Genomic DNA, 23,825 nt, shown 5'->3' with positions numbered 1-23,825 from the left:
ATTCCTTAGAAATATTTTCTACTCGCTTGTAGATATGTAGAAGATATTTCATAAATTCTCTCTTTACGAAGATTTTATTTAGTTGTCTCTTCGTCCCCTTTTCGCGTATATTATAAATCAAAAGTAAATATGCATGGCTATATTTTTCAAAGGTATATATATCCTATACATATAATTGTATAGTCCAAACAAAAGTTGTTTTAATTTAAATAAGATAAGGCGAAATACCCCGTATAAGTTTCGGAAAATTAGTCCAAAAATACCGGTCGGATAGCGTGACTCACCTATGGTGGTATAAATGGTGCCGCAGTAGAATACAGCATTCCAGAAGGTCCACACCTTTTCTCCACGATCCGTTAATCCGCGCTTGTAGAACTCGTACAAATGTTCCTCGTATTCCATCAGTTCGTTCCTCGCCCGCCCATTCCAAAGTTCTGGATTCGAAGCCAATACCTGGTCGTCGCACAACTCTCGAATCGTGGTCAGTGTCTTGTTTCTGTGACATATAAACATTTAGAAAAATTTTCTTCGTTCTTCTGACTGAGTACGATAAGAAAGAATATGGCAGATATTATGCGGAGATATTATACGCGGCGAAACTTTGCATTCGAATATATCCAAGTTACAGCTTGAGCTTGAAGTCCAAAGTTTTCAATGGAACTATAGAAATGGGTCGCACGAGTTCACTTAAGAAATTCCAGAGTAAGCTGACAATCAAAAAAATTTCATCTTCTTCCTTACGTGTCTTGATATCGAAATGACAAATATTTTTATTCGATAAATGATGGTAGTGGAGCTCTTAATATTTATCGCGGATCGTCGATAAATAGAGAACGGTGGAAGCGCTATAGAAAATCGGAAAACTATTTCATCCAATAGTTTTATTTATCGATTCATTTTATTTCGTAAAAACTCAGAAACGTAGTTTTTTATATGCGAAAAATGTTAGTAATTCCCATGACTCTCTTTAACTCGCATGGTCGAGGTATTTATACAAATATAAAAAGATACAGAAGAAACAAACAAATAGGAAGGAAAGAAAATAAAAAGGAAGAAATATACGAGTGAGAAAATAAAGAACACGTTTCACGAGAAAATAGAACATTTTGTAATTTAAAGGAGAAGATACGTGTTTGTTGTTGGAATTATTTTTCAACTATGATTACTCGATACGTTTCACTCCCTTCTCGTTCTATCGTTCTTTTTTTATTAGATAACTACAGAGCAATCGAATCACCAGTTTTCTTTTGCGTGTTGATTCGCTCTTGATTCGAATAAATGGCTCGAACGTCCTGGATTATTGGAGGGGCGGTGAAACGAGGTGACAGACGCAGCCAGACGACTCGATTCTGTCTAGACTAAGGGTCGTCGATGATATTACAAGCTTTCCTTTATTTCCCTTACTGATAAATTGTTTTAACAACCAACAACTAATAGAAAAAATGAGGAAATTACTTTGCTCAATAATCTTATTATACGGATAATTTGTTGCGTCTTTAAAAAGTATTAATATGTCAGAAAGTTAAAATATTTGATAAACCAAACGAAAATTAAAAAGTTATGTCGAAAATTTTGTAAAAAATCGCAACTTAAGTGTCAAGAATTTTATTATAATAGCATTATACGATACCAAAAAGTTCGATAATTGAAAATATATTCCCCTCGTTAAAATATTCAAGCTTCAAAGATTTTTGAAACATTAACTACTAAATACTAAAAATAGTTAAACGTTTATCGACGAAAGATATATCCATGGTTGAGTTTTAAACGCGAATGATTTAATTAGACACGAAAAAGAATTTTAAGTGACCAATAAAATTACGGGAAAATTACTTTAAAGAAAGCTGCGAACGAAACCTAGGTGACTAATATTTTTCTCGCAAATCACTCTAATTATATGCATTTAAATTTGTTTCTTCGAATTATTCAATGCCCCGAACCTCTGGTTATTTTTAAGCAAACTACGATACACTTATCATACCACGCGCAGAATTTAATCAGCACCTTGGAACTTACTTCATTTTTTCTCCCCTTTTCCTTTCAATTAACACCACACACCTCTAATCGAAGTTCGCATGCTCACGAAGAAACACAGATTGTTTACACGCTGGAAAGGGGAATGATTTACAAAGATTATAGTTACACCGGCCGAGTACTTGGTCTCCCACACGTATTTCATTTCCCTTCTTTCTATCGGATTGGTCACGCCACCGGCAAATTTTTATTCGAATAGAAGAGAGGTCAGAAGCAAATTCTAAGCTAAACCTGACCTTCGCTTTAAGGTCAATCGATCCTACACGACGAAAGTATGGTGGAAAAATCGATTTGCCTTCGGACCAGACGAAATCGCTGCCGACAAGTGGAATAAGTCAAGGAAAGCGTCGACGTTATTATAATTTCCATGTACACTGGTTCGCGAGGGTACTTGTACACCCTATATAGGAAACTTTCATATCCATAATTACATGCGTACGTTATATAAAACGTTTTGAAACTCGATGACCATTGCAATGGGAGACTAGCATGATGAAAATGTATAGTATAAATGTATAGAGATTACAAGATACTGTGAGATGGGTTTATTGAATTAATAGTATCTAAAGATTATTTCATTCTTGGTAATTGTGGCTGTTTCCCTACTCTATTGTTATTGAACATTCTAAGCTTCCTTTTTGATCGAATTTGGAATGTAATAGATTGTAACGCGTATATTCACCCATTTTCTCCGTTTAGTAGCTAGTTTATGGCAGATATAAGAAGAGGAAGAATCTATGTTGCAACAAATCTCGAGTAATTTAATTACGAAATAACATCGATTGAAAGTCACTGATTGAATTTAGATTAAGAATTCAATGCTCTTAAGGGATTCTAATAATATTATTCGAAAGAACTATACACGTATTTGAGAGCAAATTGAAATTAGAATCAACTTCAACCATAGATATCAGTAAATAATCGCTGAATATCATATCGTACAAGTTATCTTGAAACTTCCTTCACTTTTGCCAAAAGATTGTAGTTAAGCTCGTTTCAATTTCAATAAAAGCAGAGTTTTGGGCAAAACGACTCATGTTAAAGGACAATTTTGGCTTGCAGTCGGTATTACTTACTTTCTTGTGCAATAAACTAACTGCGAATGTCTCAATGTTACTTGTATTGTGGCCAAGAGCACAATCGAAGGTACGAAGAGATTCGATGGAAATTACAATACAGAAATAATTTGTAAGAAAAGGTGATTTATATGGTGGACAGCTTCAGTGACACCATAGAAGATGAACCTTCCCATGAGTTATACGAATATCTATAAAAAGTATTTCCTTGGAATTTGCAAAGAGAAGAGAGATGTAAGCTATGCATACTGCGTCAATGTAAAACGTTATCGCGATAATTTGAAACACGCTCGCATGACAGAAGAGCTCCGGCATCATTAGATTAGGATTTAGGTATAGTTAACGGTTCAAATGTACATAACATGTTCTCGTAAACGTACCAGTTCTCATTACAGTTGGTTAAAATAAACTAGTTCTATCTATTTTCATATTAGTTCGCGCGAATGAATAAAACGACTGAATTTAATCAAATTGCGAAATAACATAATTACTGTCAAATATTGGGATCACGTTTTGTGCCGATACTTCGCATCGAAACTTTTGTTAGTTAACAAGGCGCCTGTCCTAATTAACGAGAAAAGGAAAATTCTATCGCTATTCTTGAAAGCAGTAATTTTCTTTTTCGACAGCATCAACAAAGATAGAAACACTGTTACTACGCGAAGTGCTTATTTTCCTTTTTCTTTACTACGTCATGGGCGTTTTCGTTGTATCGTATCTACGTTATATAAAATAATTAACGCGTAAACCTACGCCTGGATATATGGAACATTCAGTCTTTATTTTCCGTAAAACAATTAAAGAGTTTCCTGAGAAAGAAACCTATAGATGTACAGTATTAAAATAGTATTAAAGATACCAAGTTTATTTTCTAATTGTATAAATATTAGGTTGCTGCGAAAGTTTCTTTCGTTTTATAAGCAAATAATAGAGGCACAACATTTGTTGTTTTATATTATTTTATTGAATTATCCATCCATTTTGTGATAATAGAACAAAATATAACGATACAACATGAAATATAAAAGGAAAGAAACTTTCGGAACAACCTAATGGTTAAACGGTGAGTTCTAATAATTTGTTAATGTTTTAAACGCAATAAAGGCGAAGAATAATTCGTATGAAAATCGATCACAGGCACGCAAACGTAAAAACAAGTCCGTTAATAATAATATCGCGAGGTATGAAAGAGAATGTCAATTAATTTGGTTGAACAAAGGTACCGAAGTACGACAAAATGATATTATTATATGCACTATATTTCCGTGGCTCGTGTTTGTTTTAATACACGTTCGATCGTCCTACATTTTCCACTAGTATTGTCGATCTGATGTTTCCCGATGAAACCGATATTAACGTGTGTATGATCGTCGCGTTTGTGCTTATTCTTTAAGCCCATTTTCCTTGGAATCAAGGTTAAACCGTCAATATGTACGTAGAACGTAGAAATATAGAGATTATTATACCTCTTCTAGTTGAAAGGATAAGCTAATATTCCACGTGATAAATGTAAAATAGAATTATTGATGGACCGGCGAGTACAAAAAATTTCGCGCTCATTCTTAGAAATAATAAATCATAAGCTTCATCGCACGGTTAAACAAACGCGAAACTAGGGTCTCGAATGAAAAGAAAGAAAAGAAGAGCGGCAGAAAGAAACGTTCTACCCTGTTCCCTATCATTTCGTATAGAATATTAAAGGGATACAGCTCTTTTTAAATGTGTCCGCTTTTCTAAGCAAGTCCTTCCGGGATATAAACTATAGATACGACTATGAATCGCAGATCTAGGTTAGTCTGATATAATACGTTTAAGTTTACCGTTGATTCACAGTTGAGTGTGATTTATATCTCGCCTGATACGAAGTTACAAGAATTTACTAAAGTTCGTTTAAACGTGCTAACGAAGCTTGTCACGATTATGTAACGTAAAAATTGTATATATTTATCCTGTTATATTATATATTGTAACAAAATATAAACGATTCTTATCTCATATGCTCCTCCACACTTCAGTATCCCAGATTAATTATGAACTCTAAATTATGCAATTTTTAATCAACTTCTTGATATATACATAATACATTAGTTACTTTCCTTATCGTACAAAGTATCGAGCGTAACGATATTCAATCGTACGAATCATGGTTTTATTATATCTTTACAATTACTTGAATTTTTCAGATTTCGAAACACGACTGTCCCAGAACTTTCGAACAGCGCTGTATATCTGTCCGAGACGTTCTCTCGTTTTCAAAAACGAAGAGAGTTTTAACTTTTTAATGGAATCCCTGGTAAAAAAAACGTTGCCTTCGATCATTTGTTAAACACAAAAAGACAATACGCTCGGGTTAAGGATAATCAAAAATATCAGAAAACTAAAAGGCGGCATTAAAAAAGAAGCCACTCGTGAAGCTTCGTATCTGTGCACCCACCTCTCCTTTCGAATGTTTCCATGTGCCATATCCTCGTTGGTTCCCTCGATCGTGACGAATATCATCGCGCCCCCGATACTGTACAAAAGCACGATAACAAATAAGAAAATGTGCGTGAACCATCGTCTGCTCCAGGAACTGACCTGTGCAGAAATTCGTAATACCGATATCAGTACTAGCCATCTTGACGCGAATATACAACAAGAACACACACGCGAAATCATTTAACGCGGACCTTCTCGTAAAGCCAGAACGCGCTCTTCTCGCCGACACTTAGGCCAGACTTGGTCAGATCCTTGATGCCCTGGAACTGGCTGAAGACGAACTCGCTAGCCTTGTTCGCGTAAATCACCCGTGGTTGGCCGGAAACAGGAGTCATCGGCATGGGGGTTTGGCCGTACGGTGTCGGTACGTAGCCCATACCCGGTTGTGGATAGAATTGACCCGGTATCGGAAGTTGAATCTTCAATCTCGGAGGCGGCGCCTGCCGCCCATCCGGCGAATTTGACATTCCTTTAAGGCTTCTTCTTTCGTCGTCGAAAAAAAAAAATAAAATAAAATAAAATAAAATGAAAGCTCGTAGTTTATGACAATTAGGTTTTCTGAAAGTATCTTAGAAATCCTTTAGAATCACCTAGAACTATCACAGTCAGTCATCACTCCGTCTCTCTCTTCTTTATGCTTTAACACTGTAGTTTCTACTTGGTGTTAGGTATCACTGAAGATCGAGTGCGTATTAATATATATTTGTGCTTCGAACAGCATCAAGACTTTCTTCTCGGTGTTTCCAATATCGTTAGATCCGAGAACACGCGTATAAATAAATGCTGATGTAGATTCGGTAGGCAAATGGTTAGCTATGTCTTAATTCCACGCGGAATTTACCACAGAAATAGGGTCGTCGGACAATCGGACACGTTTGCCGCGAATTTGCAGCCGGCTGTATTCCAAGATGCTCGAACCCTCGTCTAGAACGACTCTTAATTTATCATAGAGCCATCGCGTCCCGGATAATCCGGATTAGCTGGTATGCTACTAAATCAAACCACCACTCTGCCAAAACTAAAAAAAATGTCACCACTATGGCGAAATCCAGTTGAAGTGGAATTCCTTATTCAGATATAATATCTTTCCACGTAACAACATTCCTTGGAATTTGTTGGCAAAATATAATAAATATTCGGTGAGAAATTGTCTTTTTTCGAACTGCGATCCTTCCAGGTCTCAAAGAAATCACAAGATAAGTCACTATCCAGTGGAATCCAGTTGGGAATCTTTATTTAGATAACATCCTTGTTGGAATTTGTTGGAAAAGGACGTAACAAGTATTCACTCAGAAATTTCTCTCTTTTCGCTTCAACGTCGCAGGAGTGAAACGAAATGACGAGGGGCAAATTTCCTCGAGTTTACAAAAGGAGAACACGAGGGTCGAATATAAGGCTCTAAGGTATGTGATTAGAAAGCAGCGACGAACGCGTACGCATGGTACTCGTTGATCTTGACCGTGCTCCTCCTGTTCAATCTCGAACTTGGTGGTTCGGTTGATTTCCAATTTCGTGGCTGCCTAAAATTATTCGAGCGACATACCACGAGTCAGTGACCCCGGATGAGATGCATCTTAGCAATAAATAGATCGACTGTCCGCGAACGTGTCGACGAATTTAAGTAGCAGGTACACGAATAGTTTGTGCGCCTCTTCTAATTAATTGATTTAACAAACTCACGCTTACTTTCTAAAATAAAGAACGAAGAAGCGTCTACGACGAGGTGTGAACGGTTAAAAAGATGATTTTTATTTAATAGTAAGGATATCGAGAAAAGAATGAAATCAATTGAATCCCAGAGGAACGTTGCTAGCAGCGACGAAAGTACTTTCGATGATCGAGTAAAGGATTAAAGAGGATGCTTCGTTCAGTAAAATCTCTTTTCTCATTGGAGGAATCATACGAACTGCCGACCGAGTACAGCTTCTTCGTTCAACAATGCAACTCGATATTTCCTCAAGGACTTGTCTTTTTAAAATCAACGCGCACTTTAACGTAGTCTTTCGAGGTTCTTTGGGAGTGAAATCTCCAGTCCACTTATTTCTTAATTAGCCACTCGTCCAATCGAGTCATCGAACGAGCACTACGCTTAGGCTAGCAGAAATTCGTGCTTCGTCACTTTGCTAAAATTTTTTGCATTTACTATTCGCCCCAAATTCGCGAGAATTTCATCAAACTGCGACCTATTCACTAAAAATTTTATCAAATTGTAACCTATTTACAGGAAATCTTATTAAATAGAATATTTGTTCCTTTTTGTTTAATGTTAAGGAGATTATAACGATCGAATGAAAGCATAACGTAGACTCGAGTAATTTCACAAGCTATCATCGATAACGTATTACGTGTCTGATAAATCCAGTGGCTGCCACTTTCCACTTTCCTCCAGCAGAGTACCCCTCGACAGGAAGAATCCTTTCGTTCGCTGCCTGACTTATCTTATTCCTTCGTTTCTCGCTTCTCGAAGGAACCACGAGGCTCGTTCGTCATTTCACTCTGATCGGGAACATGATCGTGTCAGACTGCGTTATCCTCCAGCGCGTCATTTGTATCCTCTGTGCGGGACGATTGCGTTTAATTCACTTTCTGGCAACGATCGCCTTTAGCTCTCCTCCCAGCGACAATTTGTACAAAACTAGGAAGCTCGTGGCTCATCGATACTGCACTACCAACAGAATTTACATAGCGCTCAGTTCGATTTCTGACTTCCAATTGTTATTTCGAAAGAAAATTGGTTGCTTCGCTCCTGTTGGAAGCTGTGCCCGAACATTCAAATTTTATTATTTATTTTATTATTTCATCATTTCAATCCTCTTGGAAGCTGTATGCAAAGATTCGCAAATACGAAAATTTGTTATTTGGAGAGAAGGTTTGTTACTTCGATCCTCTTGAAAATTATATTCAACGATTCACATCTGCTCGAAGCTTTGTATCACTATATTATCTCACGTTGCTTTATTTTTATTTCCTCCTTTATTTTCCTCAGGTATTTAATGATTTAATATTCGGTTAATTTTGTAAATATTTGCTGTCTCGTCTGTGAAGAAATTATTTGTTGGAGATTGGCTAATTGCGAGAATGGAATCGCGGTGTTCACTGTTCGCGTGCACTGTGCGTCCCTTTCAGTAATTTTTGCCCGTTTGTGTCAGGAACAGAGAAAACCCGGGAACTGTATCGTACGTGGCTCTCGAATACCTCTGGCGACGGCGTCGCGACGCCAACTGACTGAGTGAGACTGGTGCCGGGCGACGAGGCATTTTGAAACGGGCGCTACGATTTACAGGGCCGTACTGGCTACTTAAAAATTCATCTGACTTATGTAATTTAGTGCGACAACAACTTGCAGGGAACATGAAACATGATGTACTCGTCTCGTTGATGGGATAATGGTATTAGGGAACATATTTGTCTCGAATATATTAAGAATTGTGTTAAAGCACAAACAAGATCAATTTGAGATACTCAGATAAATTACCCTTTTTCGATATTTTACAATTCCTTTTAGATTATGTTTTTGAAGATTAAGACTCAGGAGAAATTTGATGTACATCAATGAGATGTAATTTTCAATTTTATTGAGAAATTGAGATAAATTGTGCTATCCAAGAGGATATGTTCCAATTTCTTTTAGATTAAGTTTTCGAGAATTAACATTTAAGTGAAATTTAAGAAGATCTTATTTTTTAATCTCACGTTGCAAATTAATTGTGGAAAATACGAATAAATTGGAATATTTTTGAAATACCCTTATTATTGTTACTAGATGTTCATGTACGATCGAATGCAGTACATTGAAGAAACAATATCTGTATCGATGCTTCTTACAGCGAGCAAATATCGCTGAAATATTTTTAAATCGCGAACATCGCATGCCACTCGAACGACCAATTCACGAAATCTCACAAAATATTCGATAGCCCAGCATAGAATCCTCTTCACCGTAGAAAATCTTTCGGATCCTTCGTCTCTGAATCTTCATTGCTTCGTGGACAAGAAGCGTTCTTTGCCGGAAAAAAGAGATGTTCCAACGCCGAACGATCTCGAAGTGGGTCACCTATATCGATTGCGCGTCCGAGGGAACTTTTAAAATCGCATCAAACAAACACTCGAAATAAAAACCTATACCGAAGCTAAAAACGTACATCGTATCAGAATCATTTATATCCATTATTGGAGAAGGCAAACCCAGCTCCTAATACAAATAGCATGCGATTCTATTGTTAATGAAGAATTCTATTCTCGAAAGGCTATTCTCCTAGTCCATTTATCAAAATTGAAGATGTCGTTTTGGCGATGCTGCTGCGTAAAAAAGACAGTGGCACGACGAATTTCGCAACGCGATATCCTGCGACACTGTTAATAGTCGGTTAAAGCGATGCCTCCCACGCTTCAACGCGTATTTAGACAAGCTGAAAGAAGATCAAGAGGATGGTTTGTTTGCCAGTGTATACAATTTCGCAGTATGTTTCGCGACATCGATCAAGTGTAAAATCAGATACGGATACGAGTATTTCTTTATCGCAAATAGCGATAAAGTTGTTGTTTTAAAGAAACTTCAAGTTTTCCAGAAACTGTTAAAAATTTCCAGCGACTCTTACAGAAATAGCGGTGAAGTTGCGACTCTAATGAAACTTGGAATCTTCTAGAATCACAAAAATCAAAGGTATTAGAAAGAAGCAATTCTCTAGTCTCTCATATGGTAAGTGATGGTAGAATTATGATTTTAAGTACTCGAAGAACGAACGAACGCAAGATCAGACAGCTGAATTCAAGTTTTTCCAAGATTTGAAAATTGGGGAAAATAGGACCGTAGAGTAGTTTGACTTATAAAGTGGCATAATTACAGCGATACACGTGCTTTGTTCGACTTTTGATACAAGCTTGACTCTGGTATGCCGTTTACATAAAGCGAAAGGGTTGCTTTCTGGATTACACGATACCATTTCAAAAGCACGAGCACACCATAACCACGAAATAGGCCAGCAACGATACTGGCTATATTTAGACGTGGAAAAATGTACATTGAAATGAAAATACTGTTTTGAGAAAATTAATGAGAGAAGAGTATAAATTTCCGGGTCAAGAATAGTTCTCGATTTATAGGAATTTTTAAAGCTGATAGTATGAAGATTCTCCTGATTATACTGAAAATCTTCATTTCCCGTATTCGGTCGTTTCCTCGTTTATTCGATCATTCTTCAAGTATTTGAAAGTAATTACATGATATAAGAATTTTCGTATAAGGAGCCGTGAAAATTTCCAACTTTTAATAGCGTTTAATAGCTTCAATCTTTGTAATTTAAAAATATTTCAAAACCCATGCTCTTGAAACCGCAAAATGACTGAGTAGATCGCTTTGTTCGCGGTAATTTCATTTGTAACTTGCACCGCGGAAATTGCACTACCCAAAGGAATTTGTACATTTTACGCGAAACACGTACCTACTCAATGTTAAAAGTTTTGAAAGGTGAAATACCTTTGAATAATATATCAAGGAAATAGAAGCGTTAATCTTTTACATTGACTTAACTGCGCCAGCAACTGAATATTTTATTACTCTGATTGCCTTAAATTTTCCCTAAAAAGGAGAATAATTTTGGAATAACGATTTTGGGAAGAGAGAAATTGATGTTCTGAAATTTACCAGGAAAATTAATATTGTACGCGTCGTCAATATGAGTACGTAAATCACGATGTTCCAGCCGCATTTGTATGTATAAAGCTATGTACACACATGACTTTAATCTCTCGCCCTTTCATAGAAGGCTGACCCATTTGAACGATGTCCTCAAGGAAATATTTTGCATGGCTTGTCAACGAAATTTCTCTAATACCGCATCTTTATCTGAAAAAAGCTTGTTAAATGTCACTTTTTAACATCAGTATTATTTACTAAATTTTATTATAACATATCTACTGTTCATTTGTAATGAAAATTTATTTTTATACTTTGTCCTCATATATTGTCCATTATATATAAATCACGAGATAGTGGAATCATATGCATATATAATGTTTGGTAGGTTTTGTTAGTTGGCGCTCATCGGTAACAATAATTCAGATAGAGAAATATATCTCTTATGTAGACTTAAATAAAAATAGATCTTCTAATATAGAATAAATAAAAATGGATAGCGTATGATTTCTAAATTATCTTGGAAAATAATAATATATTCCATATATAAACCATATATAACTTGAAGAAATCATACGAACGATAATATTTTTTTATTTTTTTAAACCGACAATGTGATGTACTTTAACGGATCTCTTATTTTTCAATTGTATGAATTAGTTATAAAAGACGCCACAGTATATGAATCGGTAAGGTAGTGAAAATATGCAAAATAAAATATATGCCAGATTTTAGAACCGATTGCTGATATACATTCATCACGTTTTCATGAATCGTTGGAGATTGGAAATCGTTAATAAATATCACGTGGTTCAATTTCAAATTAATTATAAACGAGCGACCATTTTCCTCGATAATGTATGGACGATTATACGCAATGGGTAAAAACCTCAAATACCTGTGTGGGTCTCGGAAACTCAACAGCGCCATCTTACATCGGACAGCCGAATTACTTATGAATGTAAACTCTCAAGCTAGATTTCCACGTCAACTACATACTTCACAGATACAAAAAACACTTTTACACCTAAAACATGTATATAGTAAATATAAAATTATAACTACTTAGTAGTTTAATGTTACTTATTATTTTTACAATTCCAGTATATAGTTTCATCCTAAAATAACATACCTATTCTCATAAAAAGAACCAAACAACAAAAACTTATTCCAAATAAAAATAAAATACTTGTAAATATTTAAGAAAGACTCGAGAATATTTCTTTAAATCTCATGAAAAAAAGTGTAATGTTAATAGGAAGAGATAAATGATGATTTCTAAGACTGTCACGTAGAGAACGTACAGACCAATGAGAAGCGAGGACAGTAGGTCATGGACCAATGAAATCGCTTGGTGTAACGGCTATTAGCGTCTGTGGAGCGTCACCGGGAGCTGACCTTGGCGGCGCTTGGCTGCGGCTGCATTCACGGAAGGCGCCCGAAAACGCTTCGGAAAAAGGCATCGGGGGCAGCGCGCGTTCGTGTCGCCCATTGTTATCCTCGTCGCGTGTAATGGCTACCGTAGAGTTTGTTGACGGTGCTCGGTCTGCTTGTTCGCGCATCGGCCTATCCTGAGCCACGGTACGCGGCGACGTGGCCCAACCTGACGGGAATAAAATCAAAGATTGCTTTAACGCTGAGGTACCGCCAATTTTATGCAACCGAGAAACCCGCGCTTCGTATACCAGTCGCCGCAACCGCCACCGCGCTTGGACGACATGATCTGCGCGGGTCAACGCTGCTCATTGACAAGCGTGTAACTCAAAACTGATTTCGCGGCATCCACAACAGGCGAAATCTCACCGGCGTTGTGCCCAGTGTTAATTTTAACGGGATCTAACGTATTAAAAAGGTGTATCAAAGCACTAAATCGATCGCCATTGATTTTTCCGTCGCGACCACGGCCCTACCGACACGAGGAATTTGTTTCTCGGATGTTGTATAGGACGAAACATATAAATTAGTTATTAAGGTATCACGATCACTAGGAATAGTAGTGACCAGCTGCGCGGCATTCCGCGCCGCAGTCATGGCAACTAGAAGATCATCCGTTTGGCACCCAGACATGTAACCCGCGGCGCCCGTGTAGACTATCACATGTGAGTATCGTATGTCGCGGTTATACTTTGAGCCCTTGTTCTTACCTCTATTCTATCACTCTTTTCTTTTTATATTTATCTATGAAAGTTATCCCTAGCTACTTTGGTGTGGCTCCGTTACATATCTAGATGTATCACATACAACTCCTATTTTGTTTCCATTTAATGAATGCCTACTGATTGTGCAGGGTCAAAGGCAACACATCAATGGCCCTAGAATCAAATGGCAGCAACGTGGTGTGGTTGAACACAACCCGTCCTGATCAAATACAACAGGTATGCAGCTTGTATACCAGCACGACGTAAAAAAGGAACGAGTTTTCTCCATTGGTATTTATTAGCTTCTCATTGATGCTTAATACGCATAACGTATACCAATGTGTATAGCACGTTGATTTAAACAAAGCCATATAGAATGTCATTGTTTTTTGTGGATGTAGTACAAGACTTGTAATATCTAACAATAATTACCGCTTAACAGAGCCAACCAATCGAACAGCCAGTGAAGTGTTCCATGTTTACTCAAACTGAGCAAACCAATAGTTTTACTCAGACGGAGCAGAGTAATTCAAGCTACGGCGATCAGAGACAGGTTACTAACTTTGAAACTATAAACAGAGATAGGTTTTTACATCTCATTTAAGAAGGAACAGTGTATAAGTAGATCATATCCTTAAATATGTATAACATCTTTCATTACATAAGTTTCTATATTTTACTTCCGTTTTACATAGATCTTATATAAATTTTTAATCAATAATGTATTTACCTGTCTCTGTATTTATTATATTAGATATAAGAAATTGTTATTTACAATATTAATTTACAGCAACAAGCAGCTATGTTTGACCCACAACAAATACAGCAGCAGCAAGCTGCTCAAGGTCAACAATCGCAACAACAACAATCTCAGCAGATGTATGTTACAACAGATAAGAAAGAGGATAAATCCCAGCAGCAATCTGCAACTGCAGACTTCCCTTTCTATTACAATGTCAACATGCTCCAAAAGGTTCAAACAAATGCAGTGAGCACAATCGGTGCAATCACAACCGACGACAAGGGTTGTTATCGTTTTGATGTCCAACCTGTCGGTTATAACACATTATTGAATCAGATGAGTATTGCGGCTGCTACCAATGCGACCTTCAAATGTGATATTTGTGGTTTGGTCTTTGGGCATATGAGTTTGCTGAATCATCATAAACGGATTCATAATACAACACCTAGTAATCTTCAACAACAACCACAGCAAGTTGTAGTACAAACACCTACAACAGTTACTGTTGCAACTACACCAGAAAGACCATATACCTGTGATGTGTGTGGAGCTTGTTTTGCATTACCAGGAGAATTAAAGAGCCATAAGACAAATATGCACCAGAAACCAAAGGTGCAGATTTGTGAAGATTGTGGCAGTGAAGACCCTTGTGAACATCATCCCACTAAAATTAAAAAGAGTATGTTCATCATTCATTATTTACTGTAAAAATATTTTCCATTGTAACATATAACAACATATAAAATGTTAATATAAATGTTATTTTGCTTTAACTTTTACAGAAACTTCAAATAATTACTTTGATTTATAGTATATTTTAATATTCTGTATCTAATAAATACTTCAAATGTATTTTTGTTTTTATAGCTATCAAACCTGGTCATCATCCTGTGAAACGAAGGGGTGTCACCAGTGTTACTAAGTGTCATAAATGTAATGGCACAGGAATAATTTTTATTGGTAAGTAAAAATTACCATTGCCATGCTTCATGCAGAATAGAAGAAAAATGTTTGCTATGAAAAATTACATTCTCTATTATTTTAAAGTAATATATTATATTAATATATATAATGTTAATATAATATGTGTATATATATATTATTAACAAGTATAAAAATTAATAATATAAAAGAAACATTTTTCTTACTAAACCATAATCATCTTTCCTGTACTACTATCATTTCATTACTATCATGATCGTACATCGGGTGGTGTATGGTAGGTAAACACGACGAAAAACTAGATTCTGGAATCAGTTCCCTCGCAAAGTGTGGCGGCTGCAAGGCAACAGGCCGCATCATCATAGGAAGTAAGTCGGAGAAATTAAAGCCAAAAAAATAAGGGATTTATATTTCATAGTATATTTTAGAACCGTCTATTAATAATTGGATAGTATCATTTAAATTTGTCTATCAATTATAAAATTTTTAAAAGCCATTATACCTTCTTATACCTTACTTGAAAAAAAATAAATAAATACCGTTATATCACCGTTTCGTAAAAATAATATTTAGAATCATTTCGTCGTTATTTGTTTTGCTTCTTTCTCGAATTTATGGCAAAAAGTAAATGTTTAATGCTGCAAAAATTTAGTACCATAAGCTTCTTTCATTATTTATAGTACCTACCATATTTTATTTGCATGGATTTGTTGTAGATAGACAAAAGTCTTCAGCACTGCTGGTTTTTCCCAATATTAAAAATTTTGAACTTTGGTTGCATCAATTCTGTTTTCTTTTTGGTAGCATTGTCGATATTTACATTTAAGAATCATTGCACGGAATAAAATCTCCCCTAAGGGACAGTTTTATAAATTTGATTCACTAAACTTTAGCATTGTTAATATGGAAAAGTTATTTTAGATTTCAGTTCATATAGTTCATTCTTTCTTTATTTCAAGACATAGGCAATAAGGAACTTATTTTAATACTCTGAATATAACTAATCATTCTATACATATATATAATGATCCAAAGATCATCAGATTTAAAACATCTGATCATACCTCATTTCTTATTTTCTGCACTAACTTCCATAACCCGCATGTTCAAATTTCTACATAATATTGTTACATTTTGTCCAAAGCATTAGTTTTGCATCATAAAATGATTTATTGGTGCTATAACGTAGACTTTCTATTTTCTATATTGAAATACCCTTTTGGATATATCAACAAAGAGTATATTTTTCAAAGAACCATACACAATCCAGTGTCTCTAATTCTTCAAAGCATTTACTCAATCATCTCGAAGCATATCTTTTTGTAGAACTGGCCCTTCGAGGAAAACTAAGAAATCGGATGTTCTTTTATTTACAGGCGGTAAACAGAACAGTCAAAATCAGGCAGAGAAGCCGTTTCATTGCAACGTATGTGATGGAACATTCTCCAGATATTCGTCACTTTGGTCCCATAAGAGACTTCATTCTGGAGATAAACCTTTCAAGTGCGAAGTTTGTGGCTTAGCTTTTGCAAAAGGTGAATAAAATAGAATCACGCAAATTATGGTAATTTGTTCTAAAAGATCATAATGTACACTGTCAACTTATTTTTACATTCATGCTATTTATTTTTACATTTATAGCTGCTTATCTAAAAAATCATGGACGAGTGCATACTGGTGAAAAACCGTTTAAATGTAGTGTTTGTGGTATGCAGTTTTCGCAAAGTCCTCATTTAAAGAATCATGAGAGAATTCATTCTGGTGAACGTCCTTATCAGTGTGAAGTGTGTGAAAAAACATTCGCCAGACATTCGACCCTTTGGAATCACAGAAGAATTCATACCGGTGAAAAACCTTATAGATGTAATATATGCGGTTCGGCCTTTAATCAAGCTACACATCTGAAAAATCACGCGAAGGTTCATACTGGTGAAAAGCCTCATAGGTAATATGTAGCATGTACTTTGAATACTTTGTTATTTCATTTTCAATTTAAACATCTAATCAATATCGTTCTTCCTACAGATGTGATATATGTGAGATCGGATTTTCCGATCGCTTCGCATTAAAGCGTCATCGTGCAATTCATGAAAAGTACGGTCAAACTGCCCGAAGTCAGAATGCGAATAATCCAAGTAACGCACAGCAAGCGAACGCGAGTAATCAGCAGCAACAGCAGCAGCAACAACAGCAACAGCCTCAACAAGCACAGCAAGGTCAACAGGTTGTCGTTGTGAATGCCACGACTCCTGTTACCGTAAGTCAAGGTCAAGGGCAAGCGGTAATGCTCGAAGAAGTCTACAAGTGTCAGGTGACCTTCCCAGAGCCTAAATGATTCAGCTAGAGAATACCTTTCAGGAGCTGGTAAAGGGGTTAATCTTTTAACCTTTTTAAACAAACAAATAAAAAGTAATTAACATTGAAAATGCAACGTACATGTGAACGTATGCAAAAAAAATGTAAAAGGAGACATGGATAACATTAATGAGGAACAAGTTTCCAGAGTGACTGGCAGCACGTTTTATGTGCAGATTCTGTGGGAGGATTATTTGGTGACAGTCGGGTATATCTTAAATAAATACGCATGGAAAGGGAATACGATAAAAAAAGAAAAGAAAGACTCAGCGATAGTTTACGCGAGTGAGTAATTTTCATAGAATGTGACTCGGAAGAGTACGGCTCGTAAAAAATCGAAACACTCTCCCGACCACCGGTAGTAACAAAGACAAATTTTTTGTGAATGAATCCGGAGCGATATTAAAGGAAAGAATGAAGTAAAGAAGAAATATTAATAAATCTACTTTATATTTTCTCACTTGAGATAGACGCATTATTTAGAAACATTAACATCAGATCAAATAATATCATTAGAATCGTTTCTAACGATATTGTAGTTACTTCCATTGGTTTGTGAATGCCAAATTGCAAATTAATTTTTGTTTCTTTTTTTTTTTTCTTGTATATTCGTGGGTTGTACCCATCGCTCTGAACAAAGTTTAATACAAAAAGATTATAGTGAACGTAACTACATATATACAGGTTCCGTGACTCATTGAACGATAAAAAAACACATGTGATAGCTTCAAGTGAATCTTGGCTAAGCAGGAAGTGACAGTAATCTGATCATTCTAATACTATGCATAGTATGCATTTTATTAGCGTCGTAGCTAAATATTTCAGAAACGGATCTAAAAAATACAAATGTCAATAAGTTTATAACGAAACAATAGATTTATTTTAAATGCCCGAACCTCGGCCCTTGTTTATTATTGTTTAAGTGAAAAAATGAAAATGGTGAATATTGATTTATACATATTATATGGTAATCTTATTTGTTCTTGCAAATTGAAATCAAGAATTAACTTAAGCAAAAAAAAAAAAAGAATAAAATGAAGAAAAAATAGGAATGTTAAAATTAAAATATGACAAAGAAAACATGTAAATCGTCATCGAAAAGGGAAGCTATTGTCATCTTTGCATACGTCTTTATGTTATGAAACTGAAGTCGTGGTACGGAACGATATCGCGATTTGAGCGAGCCCTCTTCCGTCCAGTCATTCGGGATCACAAGAAAAAACTAATTATTGCATTATTGCAATGACAACGACCACGATTTAACAAAATAAAAAAGAGGAATATGATGACGACGAAGGTAACGCGTCACGCGAAGAGGATTTCTATCTCACACGGAGCTGCAATAAATAATAGTGAATATCGACGGGCAGACTAATCTGTTTTATAATTTTAAGACCGTGGACTATAATGGATATCAGTTACTAAAATAGTTACTAGTTTGTAACAGCAAAATAGTTGGCTAGATTATCTATACAATATATATATAATTAATTTTTATATCCCCATTTGTTAAGAACGATGGCCAAACACCATCGCTGCGAACTCTTAAAATAGCGGTGAATCAGAAATCGGTTCGATTGTTACTTTTAAAAAAAGGCATCAACGGTTTCACACCTATCGACTGGTCAATAAATTTTGGTAACGGCAATGATCAGGATGCCACATACGCCATTTTGAGGCAAAGAAACACACTGTTCCTCGGACATCTACATCAACTGTATATTTTTTCCGCCATATAAAATTTTCTTTTTTGATATCTCTTAATTGTTTCGAATAACATTTTTATTATCCCCCTATTTCGTCTTTGTCGGGAATGATTAATGAAATTAAATATTTCTTTTCTCTTTTTTCTTAACTTCACTAAACAAATTACCGCTAATAGGAACCATTAACAATGAAACTTAATTTTTCAATACCTATATCAACTTGATATTCAAACTGTTTTTGTACGAAAACGAAACGAATAAAGTAAATAATTATTGTAATAAATGAATCCTAAAACGTATACGGCGAACGTACCACTATATGGCTCGGTGATGTCCCAAGAATCGTTCTTTTTATACAGTATATAAACTGATTATTTAAGTATTAACGGAGAAACGCTATTGAAACGAAATAAGTGATCACAAAGTGATCTACCCTCTGCAATCAAATCGTTGATCGGTAATGGAGAATTTTTGCAAAGAAAATCTGGGATTGGGGATTACTTTGTTTTTATCACTATAACTTGTAAAATAAAGATAATACTATTATGTTTAATTTACTTTTAATGTGGTCATAATACCTGCTACAGTATTTTCGATTAGATTAGAAAAGCTTTTCTCTTCGGTGTTCCCTGAATTTTCCGTTCATCTGATGCTTTTTGATTATATTATATATTTTTTCTTCCTTTTTTTAGTCACACAGTCCTTTACAAGTTTCAACGCTTTCCACAAAACTACGTTTTCGTTTCTATTTTCCTAAGACTGAGTGGTACACAGTTTAGTTGTCAGTTAACGGTATGCTTCACCTTAGCGTGCCAGTGCAATCATTTCTTCTTAAATTATTGTTTAAATTAATTATCTAAAACTATGTAATTGTAGTTCTCCGAATAGTAATCGTCGATATTCTTGAATTTTCTATTGTTCCTTTAATTGAAACTCAGCCACTTTAGTCGAGGATAGTAAAAAGCTTGTAAATGATCACCCAAGTTGGAGTGTTTGAAATAAACGACATTTCCTCTGTTATTTCTTTGTATGACAGTGATCTACAGTTCCCGAGGAAAAACAGAGTTTGTAAATATATGTATTAATAATTATACGATGTCCCCAGGTCGAAGAGGAGGGCTCTAATCGTAGCGTTTTACAAAACGACTCACTTTCGTTCAATTAAGCGAGTGAAAGTATGAAAAAAATTAGATGAAAGGCAAACACGATTCTTAATCTGTCGAATCCCAAGGCGAGAGCTTAAAATTGTAATGTCTTAGATGCGATTTGATGGGAAAAAACTGCTCGAAATAATTACGGAATCAAATGTTAGAAGGATTCTGGTAAAGTATTCAATTCTCTAAAATTTCCAATTGGAAAGATTCAGTGTTTTTGAAATTTGTAATTTCCTTTTTCTTTCGATTATTTCTACCTTTCGATTGATTTTTTCAGAATCTGATTCACACCAGCGACTCCCATAATTTTTTTGAGCAGTTCCGAATTGCTGGTTATAGATTAACAAGATTTTTGTATCGAAAGATTATCGGGCCCTTTTGTTCGAACGAACTAACGCACTTTTATAATATTGTACCTACGTTAAATAGGAGACCTATCACCGAGAAAGGTTTATAAGGATTGTAAGTAACTAGGTGAATAAGTAATTTTAGGGTTCGCGTCGTAGAAATTATCGAAGGAGATACGGGACTGTTCATAAAGCAACCCCATAAATCGTGATATATTCAATAAATTGCTAATCAGTGCCATTTATGAATAAATATTTCTGTTTTCCTTTTCTGTTTCTTTTTTCAAATTGGCCATTTTAAGCACTGACGTACCCCTTCTTCGATCCCTTGCAAAATCTGGTAATTTTTTTATCAGGCTCCTTAGATAATATTCTGCGTACGAAATGAAAATTCGGAGCTTCCATTTTAATCAAAACGCCTGGAAGCGTCTTCCTGAGCCTCGCGAGAATATATTCTGACCTATGTTCGATTGTACATAAGCTCACGAATTCAAATCGCAAATGAACTTAAAAGGAAGAAAGGAATGAAATTACTTTGTTCTATATTGCGTTCGAAACGTATCGATCAATTTACGTAATCATGGAATCCTTCCTTGATCGTTTGAGGAATTAAGGGTCGAGGTTTCAGGGCCATCATGTAACCCGGCAATTTGTTTGTAATCGTATTGAGAAGAAGGATCATTGAAGCGCCAGAAAGTGTACGATTTTTTTCGACGATAAGAATCATCGAAGACGATCAGTGTCCTTAAAACGTTCGACCCTTTTGCGACCGCGTTGATTTCGAAGGACTGACGGCTTAATGAATTTGCGCATGCCATTCATTCGATGATTAATTCTTATCTGGATTTTAAAGAACGAAAACAAAGAAACGCTCTTAACGTAACAGTATTTTATAATATAAACGGTAACACACTGACGTCAATGTCCAGATAAGGATTAAGCAGGCATATCGAGGTGAATATACGTAAAAACAAAACTTTGTATAAGTATATATTGTATAAGTCTTGTAACGTGTACAGATTTTTCGTCCGTGTTCGAAGGAAAGACGAAGGGTTTTTGTACAAAACTATCCTCGTTAAAACACTGCAGACACACGCAAAGGAAAAACGGACTTTTGCGATTCTCTTCCTTTTTTCCAGTTCGCGTTCTTTTTATTTTTCTCTCTCCTTTTGATAACAATATTCGTCGTCTAGCCAAAAGAGAAAGAACAAGCGAAAAGGAAGGTAGAAACTAGAAAAATAAACGGAAGTGGAGAAAACATTACGAGTACACGGTATACGGTACTGACTATACCGCAATTAACGTAGGAACATATTCGTAAATATTTAAAATGGAGAAAAATCGTGGAAGAGAGAAGGATGGAAATCATGAATGAAGCCTAGGTATAGCGTGCAATTTTATGAAATTTCTTAATTTAAAAAAAAATAAATAAGAAAGAAAAAGAAGAGGAAGGATAAACGGAATGAAAAACAAGGAAATATGCAGTCCTATCGCGATATAGATTAATTTTTACATGACACCATGTTGTATGGGCAATAATGCTGATCATACGAATTTTTGATAATAAAACACGTTCCTATTAAATTATCTGTTCATTGTCGTATTGTTAAGTCTTGTGAAGCGGGGCGTTTGGAAGAAAAGAAAAAGAAGAATGAAACAAGGAGACAATGTACTGAGGATAATAGACTATGGGGTAGAAGAAGATGCAAGGGAAGAGTTGAAAATGGCCTCTTTGTAAGATAATAAGGAGACATCCTACTTTGAAGAGAAAAAAAAAAACATAATAATAAACAATAATACAAGAAACAAGAAAATAAAATGGGAGGATAGGAGAAAAAATAAAATAAAGAAGTCTTGTAATTTTCTATCATGACGACAAGAAAATTAGAGAAAAAAAAAAAAAGGAACATTGGTAAACGCGAATCTAACGACGTGAGACTGTATATTTAACGTAATAATTTATTTTCAGGGTATCTATCGAGATATTTTTTCATTTGCCATTGTAAAAAAATTTTTGAAAATCTACGCACTTTCTAATAAACTAAACTATAGTAGGAATGTAAAGTTATATATAAAAATTGTAAGATGACGATAATGATAGTGATGATGTGATTATCGTAATGATGATTAAGAGAGATGAATTATTATTTTCGTCTTTTTCACGGGGGACCTTGATCATTTTTAGCTGGTATTTTCATCATCGAATTCGTAAGAATACTGGGAACACTTTGTTCCATGAATATTGTAAATGACGAAGGAATGATCTCGGTATTTTTATCATCTGTCACATGGTAATGCCGGAAACAGAGGATTGTAGTTAAAGAAGAACAACAAATTTTACTTTTATCATGTAACACGTTATAGATGAAGCGAATTGTATTCCGCGATGCGCTCTTTTAAAATTAAGTTTCAATCTTTCGTTTTCCTTTGGCTTCGACTTCCGCGCGAGCTTTTCTTTTCAAGTCTGTCTAATATTGTGAGAAAAAGGAATTTAAATATTTTTTAATTCAAACAATGTCGAAAGAAAGAAAAGAGAATCATTTAAAAAACGAAGCTAAACAATAAACGATAAAAATAGTATGCGGTGGGTGAAGCCACCCCGAAGAAACTTATAAAATGCGTGTGTACGAAATAACCAGGTGCACACGCTCGAACACCGTTTTGTATGAAAAAAAAACAGTCGTAAAGGAAAAAAAGATTGTCACTTTAGATTAGTCTGCTGTCAATATAACTAGAATTATAATTTTGAATGTAATATGTATCATACTGATTATTGCCTAGATAAGAAAACCGTACCGATTAAAAAGTTAGCGCACGATTATATCAGACTTTAGGTATAATAATAAATGATGTCCACGGGACATTTTCATTTTTGAAGACACGTCAATTTTATTCAGTAGATATGCGTGTGCAAGACCAGTACGCCCGAGCTATGATACTTTAAACAGTTGATTGTTTTCATTCAACCAAAATAACTTTTATATATTTTTGATACCGAAAACCTTATTTTTATTCGTCAAATTTTACAAAATATTCACATATTTTTCAAATTACAATTTCATATATATATATTTTTAATATCAAATTTCGATAGATTTTATAATAAATGTCTATGTTCACTAATAATTAACTTCAGTAAAATCGATGATTCAATAAAAATAAATGAAAAATCTGAGATAGAGAAATTCAAGTTTGAAAATTCGCGCGTATCGCGGTGC

The 23,825-nt window shown here is 35.2% G+C and overlaps 2 protein-coding genes across 4 annotated transcripts; one reads left to right on the top strand and one right to left on the bottom strand.

The window, feature by feature from the left end:
* Positions 1-280: 280 nt before the first annotated feature.
* Positions 281-8,833, bottom strand: LOC125386439. Its single transcript, XM_048412762.1, has 3 exons — positions 5,780-8,833; positions 5,545-5,622; positions 281-496 (listed from the first exon to the last, which is right to left on the bottom strand). The coding sequence occupies exons 1-3, from the start codon at positions 6,053-6,055 to the stop codon at positions 281-283; spliced, it is 570 nt and encodes a 189-aa protein (XP_048268719.1). The 5' UTR covers positions 6,056-8,833.
* A 3,762-nt stretch (positions 8,834-12,595) lies between these two features.
* Positions 12,596-23,484, top strand: LOC100650344 (zinc finger protein 665). 3 transcript variants are annotated; one of them, XM_012317283.3, is made up of 9 exons: positions 12,596-13,322; positions 13,511-13,598; positions 13,804-13,914; positions 14,152-14,782; positions 14,971-15,063; positions 15,327-15,413; positions 16,422-16,580; positions 16,687-16,990; positions 17,071-23,484. In XM_012317283.3, coding segments are annotated over exons 1-9 (1,785 nt in total). In that variant the 5' UTR covers positions 12,596-13,320; the 3' UTR covers positions 17,381-23,484. The 3 variants fall into 3 exon arrangements, with proteins under 3 accessions (XP_012172673.1, XP_012172674.1, XP_012172675.1); XM_012317284.3 differs by lacking the exon at positions 15,327-15,413 and having other exon boundaries at positions 12,603-13,322; XM_012317285.2 differs by lacking the exon at positions 12,596-13,322 and having other exon boundaries at positions 13,512-13,652.
* The last annotated feature ends 341 nt before the right edge of the window (positions 23,485-23,825 follow it).

This window comes from Bombus terrestris, chromosome 15, assembly GCF_910591885.1.
Source record: "Bombus terrestris chromosome 15, iyBomTerr1.2, whole genome shotgun sequence".
Classification (NCBI taxonomy): domain Eukaryota; kingdom Metazoa; phylum Arthropoda; class Insecta; order Hymenoptera; family Apidae; genus Bombus; species Bombus terrestris.
This window is presented reverse-complemented; position numbering and strand designations above follow the sequence as displayed.